General features: G+C 39.8%; 1 protein-coding gene across 1 annotated transcript; it reads left to right on the top strand.

The window, feature by feature from the left end:
• Positions 1-4,239: 4,239 nt before the first annotated feature.
• LOC133277398 (uncharacterized) lies at positions 4,240-10,622 on the top strand. The gene is made up of 3 exons (XM_061469178.1): positions 4,240-4,262; positions 5,055-5,245; positions 9,938-10,622. Exons 1-3 carry the CDS (start codon positions 4,240-4,242, stop codon positions 10,072-10,074), a joined length of 351 nt encoding a protein of 116 aa, XP_061325162.1. The 3' UTR covers positions 10,075-10,622.
• The last annotated feature ends 12,142 nt before the right edge of the window (positions 10,623-22,764 follow it).

The following is a 22,764-nucleotide window of genomic DNA, read 5'->3' as shown; positions in this document are numbered from 1 at the left end:
TCCCAAAAAGCTGAGAGCCTAAGAAGAAGGAAGTTTGTATTTCTAACACAGGCTGGAAACTGGTGATAAGATTTTTCTGTGCGCTCTCAAAATAAAAAGTAGATCTCATTTTTCTTTTTTCTTTCTTCTTTTTTCTTTCTTTAATTGACTCTTTGGAATCAATGCAGCATAGAACAACTCAAGTTTAAAAAATACTAAAAAATAACAAAGAACACAACATGCTCAAATGGTCCTGTCAAGTTATGTGTTTTCCTTATGGTCTGGATGTTGACTGATAATGCTTCTTTGTGATATGGTGATTGAACGATTTTTTTTTCATCCCGTTTTCTTTCACCATTTATAAATAATGAATGGGGAGGTTTTCTTTTTCCTTTTCTTTATCTTTTTTTTCTCCTTTTTTTTTTCTCTGAAATACTTTCAAGGTAGAAAGCATAGACACCATTGGCTATGGTTTTCAAGGTTAAATCTGGGTATAATATTCCATCTGTGCTTGCTTGTACCTAAGAAGATTCTGCAGCTCAGACTAGGATCCTGACTAGCTTTACTGCTTTTTCCAGCTTGTACTCTTAAGGTCTCCTTAATCTTATTTAAGTCTACAAAGGACTTATATTTAGCTGAAAACATGAAGTGGGTTTGTGTAGGGAAATGTCAAGCCCTTTTGCTGCAGTAGAGCAGAAAGATTTAATCCTTAGCTTTCCGGGGTTTTAAAACTCCTTTACATGTAAAATAAGTAACAGGCTGCCATCTACTGGGAATAAGAAATTATTTTCTTTAAGGCATTTTGTTTGATGGTATTTTCTTTTCAGTAAAAGTGTAGGTATCTCAGCAGCATAGACTTGCAAAGAATCAGCCAATAACGTCTTAGTTACTTTAGGACTGCTGTGAGATCTTCCTGTATTTGAACTAATACAATGCCCTATCACAATTCTCAGCTACAACCTCCAACTTTCTTTTCAGCTGAGACCCTGAATTTGATTTGCTTAAAAACACAGAAAAAAATGTATTGTGTCAGCATACCCTTCCAAACAGTTCTGAAGGTCATTCAAAAGCAACCAAACTAAAAGCAAATGTATTTTCCCAAATTCTCTTTAAGCCCAGAGTCTGAGCTATTGCAACAATCTAGCTGTTGAAGGCACCACATGGAAGTGCTGCAAACTTTGAAGCATTTAAGAAAGATTTTTTTGTTTTCTTTCTTTTGGAAATAATTTATTTGTAAGAAGAAACACAAGGAGAAATGAATGTGAAAACTGTTCAGGTGGTTCTGGATGATTTGTCACTGTGGTATTCTGTTTTCTCCTTCATCTCGAGCTAAATCCACCACATACACTGTCATATGACATAGCTGAAGAACATCTCTTTATTATTTTATGATGAAACATCAAAAAAAACAAACAACTGAGCCCTGTTTACTCAGCTGAGAACTATAACTCAGTTTGAACTTGGCCTACTCTGCTGGAGTGCTGGCCAAAGTTTCAGCTGTGTAATGAAGTTCCACAGTCAGAGGGAACAGATTTTACAGTGAAACAGCTGATAGAAAAAATGTCATTTCCAACAGCACATAATGACTATTTGTTAAGGTGAAAGGGTGTGATGACATATTTGTAATTTTATGCATGTGCTGTGTTCTTATTTATACTTCACTTGCACATAAGCAAATACAGAAAACAGTCTATGTGTATGTGGTTAAGTAATTGTTCCCAGTTATACAATCCATACCATTTTAAGAGCGATCACTTCAGGGCGCATGTAGCAACTATTAAATTATCCTGTGGGCAGAGTGCTTGAAAACTGAAACGCAAACTGGAAATTAATTCTGCTTCCCTGACTCTGGTGTTGTCACTTACACTGCACAAGCTGAATATTCAGGAAACACTGGTGTAAATACTGGTGCTGCTTTGTATTCGCTTGTTGTAGTAAATATGAACCTGCTCAAAGCACAAGGTAGCAAAGTATCAGATACTACAGGTCATAAAAGTATGTTTAGTAAAAGAAAGTTCCCTCCCTTAGGATAATTGGTGATACAAGAGCTCTGTTTTGTTTTCAAATTACTGTTTTCTTTTCCTCGGTCATATTTTCCTTCTAATACCCTTGTTTTCTAACATGCAAGGGAATCACATTGAACTTGTGGCCTTGTTGCTAGGTTTCAAGCTGCATTTATGCAGTCTACTGAGACACTGTTTTTGTTTTTGAATTCTGAGTCAAGCCCCAAGGCAACAACGCCCTGTTTCTTAGCAACAGAGATGGGCAGACTGTATATTCCAGCTCCGTTTTACAATGGAGGAATAAACAATTCCCTGAATAAGGGTGTGCTGCAAGTTCATCCCTTTGCTTAACTTCCCCTAAAAGAGAGGAAAGAGAAGCCTTCTGCGATACATATGAAGTTTGTCAAGAACTCCCTGTTTTTGCAGAGTGGTGAGTGGTATCTCTATCTTTTCTGTTCACTGCATCTCTGGGTTCCTTATTCATCACTGTGCACATGGATCAGTGAGTTTCAGTTTCTAGGATACAAACATATGCAAGGAAAATCAGTGGTAACAAAGATGGTAGAGGTGGGATGTGTGAAAATACACAGACTTCATGCTTTCGTGAAGTTAATGGAGAATCATGGAATTGCACCACTTCAGAAACCTCCTCTGGATACAAAACCTTGGCTTTAGGAAAAAAAACTGGGCTGGAGAAAATAGGTGGAGCATTGAGGGGTAAGGAGGAAATGGGTATTCATGTGACTAGTAAATGAGTGGTGTGTTACCCAGTGTATGAAATGGAGAGGAGTTGCCCTTTCAACACAGTCTCTTCAAAGGGTTGCAGAGCTTTGAGACTTTTGGGGAATATAGGGAAAGTCTGAATTTTGCTGCCTCCCAGCTGTGGGACTGACATCGCTATGGAAAGGGAGTAGCTCTATAGGACGAGAGAGGGGACAGAGAAGGAGACACAACTCTGCAGGGCTGAACGTTTCTGCTCCCAACACCTGTGGAGTGGTAAAGGCATACATAGTCTTTTCAGGATGGCAGCAGCAGCAATGTAAAGTCTAGGTCATTAGTTTTGTCATAGACTAGAAAAGCAGAAGTGCATTTGCTATTCCTTCTGGTCTGGTTAGTCTGCCAGTATCTCTATTTAGTTGTAAAACAAGAAAAGGCTCCTGAAAATGTGTGAATTATCAGCTGTTAACTTTTCTCCCCAGCATATTAAAGGATCAGATAAACACAGCGGCTGATTATGGGAGGACAGCTGGCTTGCCTGTAGATCGCCTCATACACACACTTGATGGGAAGCCTGGGCCACCTTGGAGAACAAAAGCAGAGTGCCCACCCAAGCCTGCTTACCTCCTCCCAGGCAGGAACAGGGCCAGGCTGTGCTTCAGTACTCAGGCAGCCTAAGAACAATTCGTGGAGTTGGGAGTGTGAGCTTTGGCCACACTTGGAGGGCGTCCTGAAGTGGGGCCCTCCTACAGCTGGGAGTGCTCCAGGCAGTGGAGTCCGGGACTTGAAGGAGCCTGTATTGACAGCACAGTGCATTGGAACATGACTTGAGAACCAAAATCAACTGAAAAAGAGAGGGTAGAAATGTGACCTTCCAAAAACAGTTTGTGGGAACTAACTTTATCTCCAATAAGCTGCCTACCCAAATCCTTACTCAGAATCAGTTTTGTTTGTCAGGACAGATTTCCATTTGCCCTTATCCTTCAATGAACCACCATCTTCTCTTACAAAAAACAACTCTGTCCTCAGAATGAATAAGCACAAAGAACAGAAAGTTGTAAGGCTATAGATTACCTTTGGGTTTCCTAAGTATTGAATATTAAAGGAACTAGGAAAAAACAGTTTGTATTGTGTTGGGGCCTGTTACAATACCCTAATGACCTATGTCTTGTGGATTTTACAGAGTGTACAAGGAGCTTTAAAGCTGCTACTACAGATATAGTGTAAGGTAACAGAGGCTGGGAGTAAGACCAGTGAGAGACAGGACAGATCTAGCTAGCCCACTGTGCTAAATACTTCGTGCCTATTAGGGCGTTAATGCTGCTTCAGCAGTCTTTTACCCTGCCCAGAGGCATCCTTGGGTATATGAAAGGGCCTCCCTCTCCCCCTGGACAAAGAGGTGAAGCTTGAGTGGCATTGGCTGATGAGACAGCCCACAGGAAGACATAGCACCTGGGCACATATTAGGGTACTAATGGGGCAACTCTAATTAATGTTGTGGCCCAGGATTTCAGAAAGACATGAAAATGCATCAGGAAGGATGGAGACTACTACTTGTGCTAAGTGAGGCTAGTGTGCATCCAGCACAGCCCAGCTAACAGCAAATCCCCACTGTGCAAAATCCCTGCACAAGTTTAGTCTTCCCTCAAGGATGTACTGTTTAATGAGACAAGAATAAAAATGTGAATGGGAGGATGCATTTGTGTTCTTACTTAGTGATGGGTATTTCAGGCAAAGTACAAATCAGAGCTTCAGTTCCTACAGGCTGGTGTGAATGTGTAGAGTCCTGAATACCCATGCTTTTGGCTTCACATGGGTTTTCACTAGGGTTGGGAGTTTGCTTCTTCAGATTAGTTTGCAGAACTGAAAGATGGAATAAAAAAGCAGTAGTTCTTCATCTAAACATAGGTACAAAATAACATTAAATCAGAAGGACACATTTATCTTTAATGAATGTACTAGGTTATACAGACAGGGATAGCTAGAGTGCAAGTAACAGTCAATAACAAAAGTTCTGTTGTATATGTGTATGCATGTGTGTGTTGTTTTGTTTACTTTTTCTTTTTGCCAGGTATTAAAGCATTTGAGAACCAAAAAAAAAACCATCAGTGGGCTATCATGTTCACCCTTCACCAAGACAAGAGACGATTTTTATTTGAAAGTCAATCAAAATTTTCTGCGTTTGATTGGCCTTTCTACCAGCAACAAAATGCAGTGCAGCAACCCAAAGCCAATACAGATGTACAGCTAAAGCAGACTGCTGATTTTAGCTACAGGCTGTATAGATCATCCAACCCTTCTCAGAAGTCATGAGGGAAGGGAAAAGGGGAACTGAGGCCAAAAATGACCTCTGAGTCCATGGTCATGCAACAGCTTTCCACGCCCAGGTCCAGGCTGTTGTCTCCTCTCAGAAAAAAAAAGGGACTTGCCTCCTTTTGTCACTCGCTCTCCATGGATCAGCTCTTATGAGGCCAAGATACTGTTTGTGAAGAATGGCAAGTATAAGATTAGTATGTATGAAGACCCCAAACTGCATGATTATAGGCAGGGAAAGTATCTGAATCCCATACTTATAAAGAAAACATGCAGAAAGGGAGAGGATGCCTCGGGATCAGTAAATGAAGCCACTAGATGTCAGTCTCACTCGCCAGAAATAAAACCCAGCAGTTTCTACCGCAGTTGGGGTGTAACTTTGGTCGTGAACTGTCGTAGTCACCAATTATTTACAAAAAAGATGTCTACAGGCAACGCTGATGAGTACAGGTTTGGAGCTCTATGTTATGATGTGCTTTGTACCAGACAAGGTGGTTTTCACTTGGCAGAGCAAGCAAAAATAGGGACATCAGGGCTAATCAGTTCATCTTTAGCTTGCTTTCTGTGACATGGCTGCCTGTAATATGCTTTCCCCATATTAATAGCTAGCAGTTGAATAGCTTGACATGCTGGTGGAAGTATTTTATGGTAATTTTTCACCAGCCCTAACTGACACCAGCATCTCATTGTGCTTGCTGTTGCTCATAATACATGGCAAGAAAATTGCAAGCCAAATTAGAAAATCCAAGAAACGACTTGAATCAGTGCATTCCCCCTAGACCAGTGCATTTAACATTAAAACTGCTGAGAAAGAGAAATCTTAAATCTAAAGGGGTTTGTTCAGATTTTACTTTTTTTTTTTCAAGGATTCATTTTTTAAAGTTTGTGTAAATATATATTTTAAAATCAGATGCCATAAAAACAGAGAGAAGAATAATCTTTTATTAAGATTCATTGTTATCCATATTGAAATAACTTTTAATTACAGATGTTCCTATCTCCTCTCCTCTGAGCCCTTCAAAGAATCTCACCCAAAGAGCTCACCATTTATAAGATAAGAAACAAAATTGAGATAGTAAACAAAACCCCTTCTGTTCGCCAAAGCAAACATTTATACTTGGATATGTAGTTTATCGAAGAACCTCATAAGTGGCGTAGAGCCAATGTTACATTTTAATGGAAAACAATACTTTTTTCCTCCTTCCTTCTTCATGAGAGTATAAATCATGTCTTTATTTATCTGCCAAGCTGCTATAGCAGGAATTTAGCTTCCCTAGTTTTGAGTTTACCTACAGCAATTAAAAGCAAACTTCTAGTTAGCTATTACAGCCAAAAGAAATTTGTCCAATAATATTGTCTCAAGGAAAATTTGCTTTATTTCAAGATGATCAAGTTTCCATAATAGTAATTAAATGCTAATTTCTCTTACAACCTGAACAAAACCTTTCTTTTTAAGTAAATGTGTCCTTAGTTTTCCCTCAAGTCATGACCAGTAATGGAAATTTGCAAAACTCTAATGTTGTACTTTCTAAAGTCACCACTACAAAGGGCCTGACTATAGCAAGATAATATTGATTCGGAGAAAACTCCAGGAACAAACTTGCCAACAGAGTTTCAAGTTGACAAGTAGGTATTCTTTATTGCAGCGGCGGGTGACACGGGGGATAGTTCCTCCTAACGTGTGTCCCCGAATTGCTACACAGGTCATCCTTGCATGGTCACTGAGCATATTACATCATTTTCCAAAAGGTTTCCGGCATGCATACAAAATGTGGTGGTCTTTAAGGGTCGTTTACTTTTCCCAACAAGCTCAATTAACATTACAGACATAGCAATCATCCTGGCCTTCTACTTACCCGTTAGTTTAACTGCTCTCATCCTGGACATCTGCTAGTCCGGAATACTCCCTAGTAGATGTTTACATCAGCTTAATGGGTTTATTAACGCCTCAAGCATAGCAATCATCCTGGCCTTCTACTTCTCAGTTAGTTTATCTGTGCCCACCCTGGACATCTGCTAGTCCGGAATACTCCCCATCCCCAGGTCCTGTCCTTCTATTCTGCTTTTCTCACACCTTTTGTATTGAGGCCCTGAGGGCCTGAAACTATGTCAACTACCTCCGAGCACCGCAGTTATTTTCCATTACAAAGCCATCAAACTTAACATTACTTAGAACTGATTACATTTTGTACTTTTGTGCCTCCTTGTCTCAATATATAGCATCCATATCTTAGGAAATGTTCTCAGGGTTTCAGAACCTTCCCCATTCTATATCAGGAGAATAATGCTTTAATAATTTGACTGGCTCCAAAATCTAATTCCAGAAAGTACGATAAGTACATGACCAAGGTAGTTAGCTGTGAGCATGACCTCAAATTTCAGGTCCTTGTTGAGAATCAGGTACTTTCTTTGGGGATTTCAATGTCACCAGTCAGGTGTAATGGTTTCCTTTGGTGAAATTCCACCTGAATGAAACAAATAACTCTAAGTTAGCAAGTCTGAACAAAAATAAAGAAAAAGCTAAAAAAAAGTTGCAACGAAATATTCCAAATTAAGGTCCTGGCAACACCACCACATTATCAGACTCTTTTTAGGACTTGATCCACAGGTAGAGGGCATCTCCACACTGAGATCTGGAAAAAAACACTGCATATTGACTCTTTGCTTTGACATACCATTACCTTCTTGCCCAACTGACACTTCAGGCTATTTAGTTCTACCAGTCTGTAAACTGTAGGTGGTGGAAATTCAGTAGAACTAAGGACTTGCCTCTACAGGGAATTTTACTTTTCTTCACTAAAATAAATGTCCCCTGGAGACAACCCTTAATGGTACAGTGTCCGGAGTTTAAAAGGTAGTGAGCAATCTCAGTGTAAGATCTCTAAATAAGAAATGTGCCCAAAGACTAGCTGCACTGGTCCAAAATTCCTTAATATTACACACACAAAAAGAGGCAATTTCTGTGTTCACTTAGATGAGGAGTCTCTTTTTCAGCATTCAGGCCAATGGGAAATGCTACATTATATGGAAATCAGAACTCAGACGGGAAAATACTAGGAAAAAAGGGTGTATCCAAAGAAAGGCAGCAAGTAAGATATGTAAATTAATGTTGTGGCTTAGACCTAGCTAGTGACTCAGAACCATGCAGCCGTTTGCTCACTCCCCTCCTTCCCTGCACTCTGGGTGGGATGGGGAAGAGAATCAAAAGAATGTAAACCTATGGGTTGAGATAAGAACAGTTTAATAAATAAAGTAAAATAGAATGGTAACAGAATAACAATAATAACAATAAGAAGAAACAACAAGAGAAGAAATAAAAGCTCAGAAAACACAAGTGATGCACAATACAATTGCTCACTACCAGCTGACTGCTACCTAGCCCAACCTCAGCAGCGATCTAGGCCTTCCAGGTAATTCCCCCCAGTTTATATACTGGGCATGATGTGCTGTGGTGTGGAATACCCCTCTGGCTAGTTTGGGTCAGGTGTCCTGTCTCTGCTTCCTCCTGGCTTCCTGTGCCCCTCCCCACTGGCAGAACATGAGAGACTGAAAAGTCCTTGCTCAGAGTAAGAGCTATGGAGCAACAACTAAAACACTGGTGTGTTATCAGGATTGTTCGTAGACTGAAGCCAAAACACAGCCCTGTACCAGCTACTAGAAAGAAAATTAACTGTTACAGCTGAAACTAGGACAATTAATAGTGTACAGTGTTTCTTTCTCCTTGCAGCATTCTCCCCTGTATACTTCTGATATGTATCACGCCCATCAATCCACAGTTAAACATTCACTACCGCCAAGTTTTCAACACGTAACGTTGCACACCATTTATGTTCCGTCCCTGACTTCACATATCCATCCTGCTGCCTAACCCCACTGTTTTATCTGTTCACTTAATCAAAGAAACATATCTTCCTATTCATGCAGATGATACTGATACTTCCTAAATATCATGGTTATCGATTTTCTATGTTGCAACTCACAAAAAATAACATTATCCATTCCCACCTTTGAAGATCAGGGAAAACTATCAGTCAAAACCGTGTGCCTAGCAATGTAGTCTACTATAAGTGATCTGCACGAGGCAACAAATGGCTTTGCATGAATGGGCTGATGGAGCAAACTCACCCTTTTAAGATACTTTTTCTTGGAAATACTTTAAGACCAGTGTGCCGGTAGCATATCTTCTCCTGCACTTACATGACTCTGCGAAATGTGCTTTGGTGAAAAGCAGCACTACCAGCAGCCAAACTCACAATTTCCTTTTGCAACTGGCAGGAAGCATTACCAGTTATTTTAAAATCCTATCCACTTTGAATGCAAAATCACATTTGCTTCCAAGCAATGAGAACACATACCTAAGTAATGATGTGCCATTGATGTTCAATGACCCCCACCTTGTTTCAGCTTCCTTTTAGCCCTCTCATGAGTTCTCCCAGCAACAGAAAGCTCATAAGCTCATTGTAATACAGATGACTGGAGGGTTTGATAATGATTAATAAAATTCACTGTTAAGGTTTGAAAAATAATGCAAATAACTCTAAAGCATGCAACACATTTATTTCAAGAAATTGCGCCCCCTGTGATTTTAGTATCACAGCTGCTTTCTCTAGAAGGGTGTTCTGTTTCTATTGTTATTCCTCATCTGTATAGTCATAGGAGGACACTGGACTCTTTTGAGATCAGGACTATAGGAGTTGTGTAAGTGAAGAATTTTAGTGTAATGAAAAACCATAACTTATTCACAAGTTAATTAACAGTTAATTGAATTTCTTAAGCCTTGAATTTTTTGAACAGAAATGTTATGGGTATATTTTTTACCTTAGCTAAGTTCAACACATAAAGTTTACTCCACCGTTGACTTTAATGTTGTGGTTGTAGGCATGACAATTTATCTGGTGTTATAATGTATTTTTCTTTTCAAGTGTAGTATGAAGCTAATTTACCAATTTTTGTGACAAGTTACTCCAGAGATCCTTTAAATCTGAAGTTAAAATCACAGAATTTAAACATAGGTGAGTCCTTGACATTCACTGTGTTAAAGAAATTAGGGATCAGTATGTGAACAGTAGGGAGCAGGAGTAAAGGGTGTAGAACCCCTCTAACTCACAGTGACCTCAAATGAAGCTTGAAGACCAAAGAGCAATATTTTTCCTAAGTGTCAACATCAGAGACAATCTGCTTTCTAAATCTAAATAACAGGCTTGGATTACAGAAAATACACTAGTTCACTCATGCAGAGACACTAAGTTTTAATGATACCTGATACAAGCAGGATAATTAGCTCAAAAACTCTGCTTCCCAATGTAGACTTGCTGATAAGACTGCAATTTCAACCTTATAATGGTTTACTCCCAGGCAACTGAATCAAGTCCAATGTCTGTTATCCTCATTGTAGATACAATAGTCCATATCTGCATTCCTACTGTGGTGGATAGTCCATAATGGGATGTCTGCCCTTTAGTGTAGATTTTATAGCTTCACCTCTTCTAAGGATAACTTATTTGAAAATAATTAACTACACATTAGTCAAAGCACACACACACATACATATCATGTTGTATAAGCCATTTCTTTCTTTGTGCATTCACAGCAAGGCCATGGACAGAGTATTTTTTTTGCTTATAATCTTTACTGTGTATATCTGGGTTCTCTTTTTGTGCAATCCTACCTGGTAGACAATAAACATTGTTTTTCAAATCCCAGATAGTTTGTCATATAGCTTATAAATACTGTTTACTTATTATTTTCAGATCCTGGACTTGAACCACTGAAAGGAAAGCAAAAGAACTCTGGTTGGAGATTTCTTATATACAAGCCTTGTGAAAACAAATGGGATAGATGGCTGATGCTGCCAAAGAATCCCGGGCCACCTAAATCTGCTTCATTTACAGTTAGTTGATTAAAAGACAACTTCCTGTTTTTCTCTGCATCAAAAGCTTTTGAGAATTATTATTCTAATTGTTTTATTACTACTAGTAGTATTACTTCTGAATTACATTGATTTCAGAGTGTTTTGGATCATCAATGAGAAGATCAGCATTTCCACCCTGAGAAGTTTGTTCTAGACAAGATGGAAAAAAATGATGTATTCTATGGGAAGATTCCCGCCCAGGACTCTGGCAGCCAGGCAGGGGTACTGTGTTGGAGGGCACTGTAAAGTGTTAACCCAGGAACGTTGAAGGACAGGTATACTGGCAGCTAAAAATGTGTCTCCTAACGCATTAAAAAGCTGTCTGACTTTCTACCTGCCTTAGAAAACTGCTCACCAAGATCTTGCTTTGAGTAAGGGTTCCTCCTCAAAAGTAATCTCTTTCAAGAGATATGACAAGCAGAAATACAGATTCTGACCGTGCTCAAACAGGTGCAATTTGCCAAGATGCACAGGCTATTCCACAAAGATCAGTGTTGCAAACAACACATTTTCATTGCTTCATCTCATTTTTACAGTTTGCTGTAAACCTGCATTTTCTCCCATCATGTTTGGCATTAGCTTGATATGACCTTGCAGGGTGATGGCTGTATTTAAATGTCAATGTCTTTCCTTTCACAGGAACTTCAGCCTATACAGAATGGTGCTCAGAAGAAAGCAATGTGATACACCATTATCCACATTAATGTAGCAACCTTCTGGTCCCAAGAAATATGTTCATCTCACATGCTATGGAAGACACTAGTGGTCCTGAGTTGTGTCTTTTGTATATCCTGTGAGGTCAGGTATGAGGTGTCTGAGAGCCCTGGCCCACTGTAACAAAGCAGTCTTAGATCAAAGAGTACAAAACCTGGCACAGAGAGCCCCCTTTATCAATGATGTTCAAATATTTTAACAAAATATCTGGAGTTTACTGTAAACACCAGCGTGGAACAGAAACACACTAAATGCACTTTGTCTGGTTTATTAGTGAGTATTTTACCTCTTTCCCTTATCAGGTTCTGATTTCTGATGTAACATGAAAGGCAGTATTACCATCTCTTCCTGCTTAATAAATTTCTCTCTATATATATATTTCTCTGTTTTGCTAAAAATTACTTACTAACTCCTTAATTCATTGATTCTTTTCTCTAACTAGTCCCTCAAGCATCTGGAGGTAAAATAAATGGCACAGTCCATCACAATCCTGAGAACTAGAGAGGCTGAGTGCCATCATGAGCTTACTTTGAAAACTCCCTGTCCTTTCCACCCAAGTGTTGGTGATCAGCAGATAGTGCCAAAATGAACCTCCTACACTTCTTCTTTTCATAGGAACAGCAGCTTTGCTCTTGACTGTAATTACTAAGGATTGACAGCTGAAATGTCAACATGGTCAGATAGTTTCAATTCCTATCATAATCAGTGTAGGGGGGTGTTGAGTGTAACAGGGAGAAGCACTTTTTAGTCATAGTCTGTATTGCTGAGGGCTTTGGAGGCATATCCAGAGCTAGACTTGGACTCAAATCTCTAGATTTAAACAGTAAATAAGCTACACAAAAAGTGCACTTCAGATAGTGATTTAGCATGAGAAAATGGCATGTTGGATTATTTTGCCCTTTCCAAAAGACAATGAGCTACACATCACTGTGGAAAGCCTGGGATGCTAGGAAGAATCCCTTAAGCAATGATCTCATAGCTCTGTGTGCACTGTTGTAGAATTTGGTGTTTCTCCAGGATTTCCCAGATGCAACACTTAGTGAAAAAGACAAAAAGTGTAAGATGCTCATACTAGAAAAGAGCATATTTTTTGTTAAAGAGAGCTTCCTACAGGGCAGGGAGCAAATGCATTACATCTCCAGACACTCGGTTGAAATTTGGGGTTCCCCAGATATGGGTTTGGAAAGAATAAAGTCACTGGTCTGCCTGGAAATTCCCTATTTTCTGAACATGAGGCAAACCCAGTCCAACAAATGGTGCTTTCTCTGTGCATGGCAAATGAAAGATTAAGGACAAATTCTATTTCAGAGGTTATTAGGATCTGGACCTCTTGTTGGTAGACATGATCATAATATAATAGCATTGTTTTTATGCTATCATGGATAATGATAAAAATTTAGCTAGGCCTACGCATAGCAATAGGGGTGACAGTATAATAATATGACACTCACAGCAGTCCTTCAAAGGAATGCCACTGACTTTGTCTTTTTGCGGACGGGAAAAAGGAGGCCCAGAGCAGGTAAATGAATTGCCCCAAAAGCATGAGGGAAGAGTCCATTACAGCCAACTCTTACAGGTAACCTTGATCTTTTATCACACGTGGAGGTATTTCCAGTGTTCCTGAGGAAAAAAAAAGAATAAACTTGTCTTTAACCTCTGTGCATGACACCTCATCTTTAAAAATGTAGATGACAGAGGTGTATCTTCATTCTGATCCTTTTTGACCCTTGTGTTTGCTTGCAGTGGGAAGTGAGACAGACGGGCACATTACAGACACTCGTTTCCTGGCTTAGGCAACTTCACTCTTTCATTAGAGGAGCCGGGAAAAAAGCCACAAAGCTGCTCTGCAGTGAGGAGAATGCAAGTTGCTAGAGCCTCTGGGGTACATAAGGCTATTAAGGAAACTAAGGTACCTGCAATAAATCTATTTATGCATGGATAATGCTCTTTACTCCTAAAATTCCAATAAGAGATGTCCTAAGAACCTAAACTAAAACTTGTAAACATAAGGGTGCCTTGAAAATGCTGGCTTTTTGTTCAACTGTTTTGATGTAATTATACTATATACCTTTATCATATGCAATATATACAACTAAGCAAAAACCTGTTCCTGTTAAGAGCCCTATAAAGAAGTATGAAGTTTTCTTCTCTAACAGCACATCTTTGGTAGGAAGTGGCTTAAAGACCATTGCTGCTAGTGACAGGACAGATGCCTTGCTTCCAAATTTCCACGGGGGTGTGACATCCATCTGAAGCTTTTGTGAAGGGCAGATGTAATGCTGCCATCCAGCTGTGCAGCTAGAAACCCCCATTACCCTGCCAGGCTTACCAGTACAATGCAGTGGCTTGGTCTGAAGGAATTGGTGGTGGTGCCGCCATTCAACATGGAGATTTAAGTGCTCTCCGGAGAGCAGTTCTGCATCTGCTGCACTGTTGGCTTGGTGCACTCCAGCACCCAGCAGAGCTCAGCCTTTTGTTGTGTCTCTGTGTACTACTGCCCATTGCAAAGGTTTACAGCTGCACCTGGATGAAACACAGAACCTGAGCGGAACACTGTGCTAACTCTTCGTGCTGGCCCCACCTTAGAACTGAAGTTCTGTCAGAGCCTAAAGGGGGCTGAGGCTCCCCCCTCAGAGATGTTTGCCGTTCAGGTCGATCTCCATCTCCTCTCACATGCTTTGCAAAGCTCTTAAAGTGGGGGGGTTTGTATCAAGGACTGGCTGAAGTGGTGTTCTCATGCCTCAGCAGCTGGAGATACGTGCAAAATCTCTTCATCCTTGTTAGTTTCGCATTCTCATTGTGGGGGTGCAAATGCACTGTAAATCTTGCTGACAGCTACATCAGCCATTTGGCACACAGTCAGCTGTGGCGTGGTCACCTCATGGCCCAGTGTATGAGAAATGACCAGTATCCATCACCAACAATGCCAACTGATCTAAAATCTGTTTTAGTCAGTCAGTATTTTTCCATTGGTGGACTTTGGTGTACTTTGGAACAGGCTTACCGAGGTGAATACTTTTGTTTGAGGCAGCACTATTGGATTGTTCCTTTAGAAATGCTTTATGAAAACCTCTACAGCTTATATAAATGCAGAGAGTGAATATCAATACTTTCTAAAATACTAAATGGATGAGGCAGGGTTACAGGTTTACTGTAAATACTGTGATCTCAAAAATGACCACAAGAAGCAAGCATTCCACGAAAGTATCTTCAGATCTGCCACCCATGCGTACTGACTCTATAAAGACAAATCAGTAGATTCTGTAGGTTATTAATAAAAACATTCCGCATATGTATAAAACTTACCCTTTACTATAAAACAGACAGAAAGCTTTCGAGGCCTCTGTTCAGGATGTCCTCCACCCTCTCACTCCACATATACTTCAAATTCAATGTTACCCCTAAAGTATTTTGGGCTAGATTTAACCATGTGAATGATTTACCTACTCATGTGAATGATTACCATGCAGATTAAAATCAGTGTCTGAATTATACACAGGACTCCTAATTCTAATCTAAGCTATGTCAACATTTCTGTAAGTTTTTTATATTTTATTTGCCATGAATTTATGCCCAAGTTCAACTAAAAGACAATTTTCTCTATCCTTCCTCCATCACAAACACATACATTCTTTCCTGTTAGGGTGGTGAGGCACTGGAATAGGTTGCCCAGGGAGGTTGTGAATGCTCCATCCCTGGCAGTGTTCAAGAACAGGTTGGACGAGGACCTGGGTGATATGATTTAGCTTAAGGTGTCCCTGCCCATGGCAGGGGGGTTGGAACTGGATGATCTTAAGGTCCTTTCCAACCCTAACTATTCTCTGATTCTATGATTCTACATTTGAAAAATTAAGCACATACACATGGAGTATTCAGCTGGTCAGCAGAAAGTACTGTCAGTACTGGAAGTATTAATATGCTTGTCACACTAAGCCTTTAAAATACCAAATCTCATGCCTTTCCTGTGGAACAAATTCATAAATAGACATGAAACAGTCAACCTAACAGCTGACTAACAATCTAAGTTTAAGGAACTGTGTGGCTGCCCCATCCCTGGCAGTGTTCAAGGCCAGGTTGGACGGGGCTACTGGAAGGTGTCCCTGCCTGTGGCAGTGGAGTAGGAACTAGATGAGTTTTAAGGTCCCTTTCAACCCAAAACTTTCTATGATTCTATGAAGATCTTTTTGAGACCTGATTTACAAAAGCTGATTGCAGATAGCAGATTTGTTTGAAATAATAAAAATAAGTATCTTGTATCGACCAAATTAAAATTAGCATACTGGAAAAAATGTAAAGAATCATTTTCTGCCAGATACTTCTCTGCTCCATTAATCATTGCTTTGAGCATTGCATTATACCGTATCATGTTACTGTGATAACAGAGTAATTTTATTACCTTTGTAACACAGCTGCAGCTAGCTAACACTTTTCTGGTTAGTTCATATCAAGAAGAAAAATACTAATTTGTTTTTATTTAAAAGGGACTGTTTTCAAAAAGGCACTAACTGCATCCAAAGTGACACATAGGAGAGCTTGCAATGCTAAATAAATGAGTGAAGCTGAAATGAAAAGTGTTCTGGGATGCCTCTCTTCATTTAGATAAGACTAATACTCTTACTTCACCACCAACTGCTGCAACAGCTCAGGAAGTGTCGGAAGCTCTCTGGCTGAATTTTGCACAGACCATGGCGAAGGACAACAAGCAGAGAGGAGACTGGGAGAAGGGGAGTAGGGAGCTATGGGGAGAGGGCTTTGGAGGGGGCAGCGGGATGCCCACAGGCTAGCAGGAAAGGCTGTTGTTGCTGCAGGATGCCTGTACGTGGTTCTTTTAATAAAAAGCCAGTTCAGTTTTAATAGCAGGGGATTTCCTCAAGTTACAAACCAGAGTCAGAGCATGAAACACACAAGGTCTGTTCTGTAACTGTTTAAAACATGAAGCTTTATAAACACTGAAGTGCTACTTTTCCTCCACAGAGGCCTTTACTTAGTTGGAAAAATAAAACAAGGAAGTGTCTGTCATGTAGGTTGTACTAAAATTATACTTAGTACAATAAACGTATCTGTAATAGCATGTTCCTCAGCTGACTCTGTACCTCTCATATTTTACTTTGTAAAGAGAAACAGCTATTTCCTTTTTCTTCCTATATAGTTGAAGAAGATAGTGGCCAAGTAGTGGTGATATTCCTTGAATGTTCATCTCAAGATATGCATAGGAAAACAGCAATCACCTGGCACCAGTGGAAAGTCAAAACATGGAGCCATACACAGATGTGTTCCTGTACGTGTTTCCCTGACAGGGTAATCATTCTTATTCATGGTTCTGTACCTTTGAAAGTAAATAACAAACAGTGTTATTAGTGAAAGTAACTAGAAACAGAGAAAGGCAAAGGATACCAAAGGGATTTTTCTTTTCCAAAACAAAGGAAATTTTCTGGCCTTGTGGAAAAAGCAAGGAAGGAAAGGGAATATAATGGCCTTAAAATAGTGTATCAATATGCACTCTTCACTCTGATCATGTCTCTAAAAACTGGTTGGCATGCCCTGTGTGAAACATGAGCCCAAGCACGCAGAGGCTGTGGAATCACATAATGTTGGCTACCTTGCACTGAGCAAGGAACATGTTTCTCTTGACTCTAGGAAGAGTTGAGCAAAACCTTAAGTGACTTCCAGATCTGGAACTTCAAGCACACAGTCCAATGTGCATAGTGCTGTGTTGCTGTGTCATTGAGGAAATAAGAACATGAAATGTATTAATTTATTTCTTGACTTCATTGCTCTGGGGTCTTTTGTTTGTTTGGTTTGTTTTTTTCCTATCACCACGCAGTTTAGCACAGTTTCCCACCATTGTAGGTCCCATAAGGGTGGGCATCCCCTAGTCTTTTATTCTGTTCAGGATTTTATTTTTAAAAGTAGTATTTTGAGAAATGTGCTCCAAGAAGCCATATAGGAAGGAGGAATGGTTTGGATAGAGACAATATTTATGTCTGGCTTCTAGCCAGATCTAGTTGAGAAAGCTGCAGAGCAGAGCTTGGAAACACAGGACAGGAGAGTGCCAGAGACCTCAGAACATTGCACCAGGATGGTGGGATGGGATTATGTTAGCAGGATAGACTTGAGACCCAGGGAAAAGAGGTACCTAAACTAATGATCTGGGGGAGAAGCTAAAGAACTAAAGGTGCTTTATAGCTGTTCAATTGTTTTATTCTGTAAGAAGTGAACGCTGTAGTTCTCTTTGGGAGTACAAATATATACAGTATCATTGACACAAAGGAAATGGGGGGAATAAATATTGGAGCTCTTATTGGATTCATCTATTCTGGGAACTATACTAATGCTAGCTAGGATTGAGGGTGCATAAATAATCTGAACACTTCACTGTCTCATCAGTTAAGCATTTTACCTTCCATTTTATTTTATTGGGTATCCACGCATTTATAGTGGACAAGCAAATTGGAAGAGTCAGAAGAGGGCCTGTTGTGTCCCTGAGGACATGCCTTCTCTAGAATAATAGGCTCCATGGCTTTCTACGCATAGTACTATTAGGAAAACAGGGAGGTTGGGTCCTTTTTCAGTAAACATGTCTCAGACTTTTGAAACAGAAATCAGTCCCAAGCTTTGATTTAAAATAGATCTTTCTTAGGCCTCATGGGCAGCAACAAGACCCCATCTTGAACATGCACTACCAAAAGATAACTGTTTTAGAAGCTGCCTCCTGCAGGTTTGCATACCTCAGCAGGTTTTTAGCAAATTTGTATTCTTGCAATATTTCAGAGAAAAAGAAGTTCAGATTTTATAAATCCGGTGACCCTGATATAGAAACAAATTTATGGATGCCTTTGTTCTCCTGCAGACAGCTTTGCTTTTAGAACCACTAAACTCAGCGGGCAGATCCCCAATAAATGTCAGTGATCTTAGAAACGACTCACTTAATTTGGGAAGGCCAATAAAGGAAGCTTTCCTGCCCTCTTCAACCCAAGCAATGCTGAGGGTGTTTATTTTAAAATGCTGACAGGACTCTTGTTAGTGATCTTAGTGTTTTGTGCTGGTATAATTACAACACTTCAGGCACTCCTTCCACAAATTTAAGGATATCTTGTTGTAGAGTTGATCTATGAGCTTCGTGGATGTTGCATATTGAATTAATGGATCCAGATGATGACTGTGCTTTCTTCAAATTGTTGCTTATTTCTTGTGTTTGGGTAAACCTCTTTTCCTTTGTTTTACTTACATGCTTTTAACTTCAATTACTGTGCTGATGGTAAATGCAAGTGGGTCAGTTTCCCATTTTTTCCAAGTATTCAAAAAATCACTTAAACCATCATCAAAACCAGTATCTGCAACATACAAATAAGAAACTTCAATTATCACTTCTTGGCACTCAAAAGATCATTCTGAAATTATAGTCAGACCAGAAGTACAGTATTCTCAAATTCAAAATGAATAAATACCACTATTTGGCACTTGCAGAATGTCAGTCTATGCAGACAAATTCTGTAACTACCTCATACTTAGCCCTTTTAGGCCATGTATTTGAATTTTATGTGAGAAAGCAAGCAAGAAATCAAGGCTGCATTCCCTACTGCCTTCCATCCTCTGTGATGTAAAGTGATGTTGCTTCATCTTTTGTAAGGGAAAAAAAGTCACCTACACATTGCCACTTACACTTCTAAAACAAATAGAGGATCTGGAGCAATCAGCTGATACTGAGTTCTATGTTATGACAGGGTGTAACCTTTAGTGCACCATGTGAATGACATGAATGAAACCAACCATTTTTCATGGGGCATCTTGTTTCACAGAGCAGTGTGCACACTGAATCCCAGCAATACTGTGGGAATTGATAAAAGAAAGACATTTTGTAGCAATAATTGAAGTTATCAACAGATAAAACGGGTTTCAATTAAACTTTCTGATGAACAATTTCTGGCCAATACTTCTGAATCTTCCTAAAGAGTGGCCTTTCCATTTTTCACTGATTCATCAAAAAATTGAACTCTGCAAAGAGATGGAGATTTTCCCCATCAGACTTGAGATGACTGTATCTAAACATAAGGAAGAAAACCTAAGGATCAGTGGGATTATTTTGGTGAAACTTGCTGAGCCGTGTATCCATAGAGAACAGCATGATTTGTTCCTATGGCAGACCAAATGAGCAGGAAACATGGACAGGCTGATAAATCATTGATGTGAATGACAGTATTTCTCTGTCTAGATAGCCAAGGTGGGTAAAATTGTGAGTCTGAAAATGTTTTTCTGAATCTTGTCTATTCCCATGACATGTAATGAAATGTCATATAAAGATAAAGGAGACCTTCTGTCTCTTGGAAAACAGGATTGCTGAAGGAGTGCTTCAATTCCCCCTTTCTGACTCCTTGAGATACATTATACTGTGGCTTGGGATGAACATATAATCAGAATTTCTTGATTAAACTTTAATGCTACTCATTGAATATTTCAGGGGAAGAAGGTACAAAAAGTGCAGGGAGATGTAATATACTAAATAATTAACACCTCACTTCTCACTAGCCCAGTGTCAAAAATGTTTTCCCAGATGCTTTGACAGAAGCCAATATTGAGAATGTTTCCAGCACCACTGCTGAAGAATGAATTTGGAGAGTCACAGCTTCTAAGCTGCTGGGCATGCAGTGTCCTTACCTGCACTGCTGAAAGTGGTGAGTGCCACTGAAGAATCCCTCACTGCCTGTACAGGGGCACAGACACTGCCATAGTGAGTGAGAGTGTACTCACACAAGCAGAGCAGGACGTAGAAAGGAGCCAGCCACTTGCCAAGTGGATCACATAGCATAGCTGTGATCCTACCCTCTCTACGCCTTAGATACATGCTGTGCACTAAAGCTCTTTATTTGCTCTGGACTTGGAGGATTAAACCCAGACTCTTCTCTTGACGGTAAAGGAGGACTGACTGCTTATGTCAGGGGATGGGTTGAAGCTCTGCATACCTCTCATCTAGTTAGTAGCCTCATCACTCAAACTTTGCCAGTGAGGAGGAAAGCTGCATTTCAGTCTTTCTTCAGCATGCTTTAGATTTGCTAAAGCTGGGCTATTGAACAGGATGGTCTGAGTGGTGATGAGAGAATGGAAAGAATTATCAAGTGTAACATCATTCTAAAGCCTGGTTTTGATAACTGCTTTTTAAAATGTATGGTCTAATTCTCCTTCTGCTCATACAGTATCAGTGATTTTTGGTTGGTTTTTTTTTAGGAGTATACTGGAAATAGGAATTTAGCTTAGATCTGTGAACTGGCTTACTGATGTGGGATAAATCTGAAATAACACTTGATTCAGCAACAGAACAGGTGAGGACAGGGGCTGACTTCTGCAACTGGGCAGGAGTGTGGTTTTGACGCACATACTCTGTGTACAGCAAACTTTGTAACATGAAACTGGAGTTAAACATCTGTAGTCCCATTGTTGAGGTAGGGTCACAGAGTTCAAGAGGGTATTTGGCATACATGGTGAAGAAGAAATAAGCTTTGTAGAAGGAACCACTTGGGACATTTGAAAATATTCTCTCCTCACATTCCCTTCTCATTCCTTCCATTGTTAGTTCCTGGAATTTTAATTCAATGCTGGGCACCAGCCTTGTAGAAGGACTATAAACTTAGACTTCAGCAGTCCATACTGAAAGTTATTCCTACTTGGAAAGATGCTGGGGCTTAGTTTCTGGAAGCACCTGCAAGCACCACTTTGTTTTGTTGCAATCCCTACCCCAGACTGGGACAAAAATTAGAACTCGGCACGTTGCATTCTGTTTTTTCAGATGTGTATACACACCCACATATAAGCAGTATATTGCAACAATACTGTAAGGGAAGAAGATCCCTTAATGCAACAAAAGACTTTGGAAGTAAATGAGCAAAATCAAATGGTAATTTTTTTCACAAGTCCTCGATTCTCTGAGTCATATCAAACCTTTGAACTCACTATGTTTGTATCTATCTCAGCTGTTTTAAGGACTAAATGAGGAGCAGGAACACCTTCTGACACTCCTGTGTGACCTTTCAGTTCCTGGGAAAAAAGCAGGCATTTAAAGATGGCCACACCTCAAACAGTGCAATCAAGCAGGTAGAAATCTACAGTTTTGTGTTCCTGGTCCAACAGCAGCTGATTGCTGTGTCTGACCTCCCCCTGAGAAAAGGGTGTGAGGCAAATTTATTTCCCTTTGTTACTCCAAAGCTGAAACAGCACTAGGCCTTTGCCACCCTTCTAGAAAGGCACAGCTGATCAGCAAAACATACCGGTTAGGAACTGAGAACAGAAATCTTTTGACAAGTTAAGGTGGTCTGAAAGTCCATTACAGTGCAAGTTCTGCTGAGTGCAGTAATTACAATTTGACCCAGGACTTCTGAGTCACAAAACCAATAATGTTTCGTAGTCTTCTCCACTTCAAATACTACGTCAAAAAACACACAGCGGCACATAAAAAGTAATTTTAAATATTCTTTCTGAATGTACAAGTCCGAGGTTATTTCTCATTTTTCTCTGAAATTTTGCTTTTGAATAACTGCATGTTGGAAAGCTTTTGATATTTAAAATGTGACGAAAATCTGTAATGTTAACACTTCCAGTGCTTATTTTTGCTACAAAAAAATAGATGGAAATAGGCCAAGACAAAAGAGTACTACTTTCTTAAGGAGGAAGATTGCAAAAGCAAGATTTGCAAACAGACAAAAATTAATATTGAAGAGTGCAAACAAATATCTTGTCACTTGCTTCAACTGAAGGTTTTCTTTGAGAAGCCAGTAACTGATTACACAGTTCATAATCCCAGTAAGCCAAATTTTGGCATGAGAAAACTCTGGTGTCAGTATTAACATCCTTTGTGTCCGAATAATGCCACAGACTTTGAGACAAAACAAACTATTCTTGTGTCTTTAACCTTTGGCCATTGGTGTGTGATACTGGGCACAGTCAATGCTGAACAAACAGCATCAGTGTGCATCTCTTGACAGCAAGGGGGATTACAGCTGAGAGCAGCATTTGGTCTGTGATCTGAAAATGTAATGCTAGAATAAGGAGATGTAAATTTGACCAACTGGCCTGTGCAATCTGTGCACAAACAACCTCAGCTTGGCAAGACAGGCAGAACAGGTAGGAGACATGAGG

The sequence above is a fragment of the Pezoporus flaviventris genome, unplaced genomic scaffold (assembly GCF_033815535.1).
Source record: "Pezoporus flaviventris isolate CSIRO_AGI_PZ_B2104156 unplaced genomic scaffold, CSIRO_AGI_Pfla_v1 ptg000055l, whole genome shotgun sequence".
NCBI lineage: Eukaryota > Metazoa > Chordata > Aves > Psittaciformes > Psittacidae > Pezoporus > Pezoporus flaviventris.
The sequence above is the reverse complement of the archived record's forward strand: the minus strand, read 5'-3'. Positions and strand labels throughout refer to the sequence as shown.

Excerpts from the sequence above, each read along its gene's own strand:
- LOC133277398 (XM_061469178.1), top strand. The coding sequence starts at position 4,240 with ATGGAGACTACTACTTGTGCTAA. Across the intron at positions 4,263-5,054 it reads GAGACTACTACTTGTGCTAA|TCCATGGTCATGCAACAGCT; the intron begins GTGAGGCTAGTG and ends ATGACCTCTGAG. Across the intron at positions 5,246-9,937 it reads CAAACTGCATGATTATAGGC|AGTATGAAGCTAATTTACCA; the intron begins AGGGAAAGTATC and ends CTTTTCAAGTGT.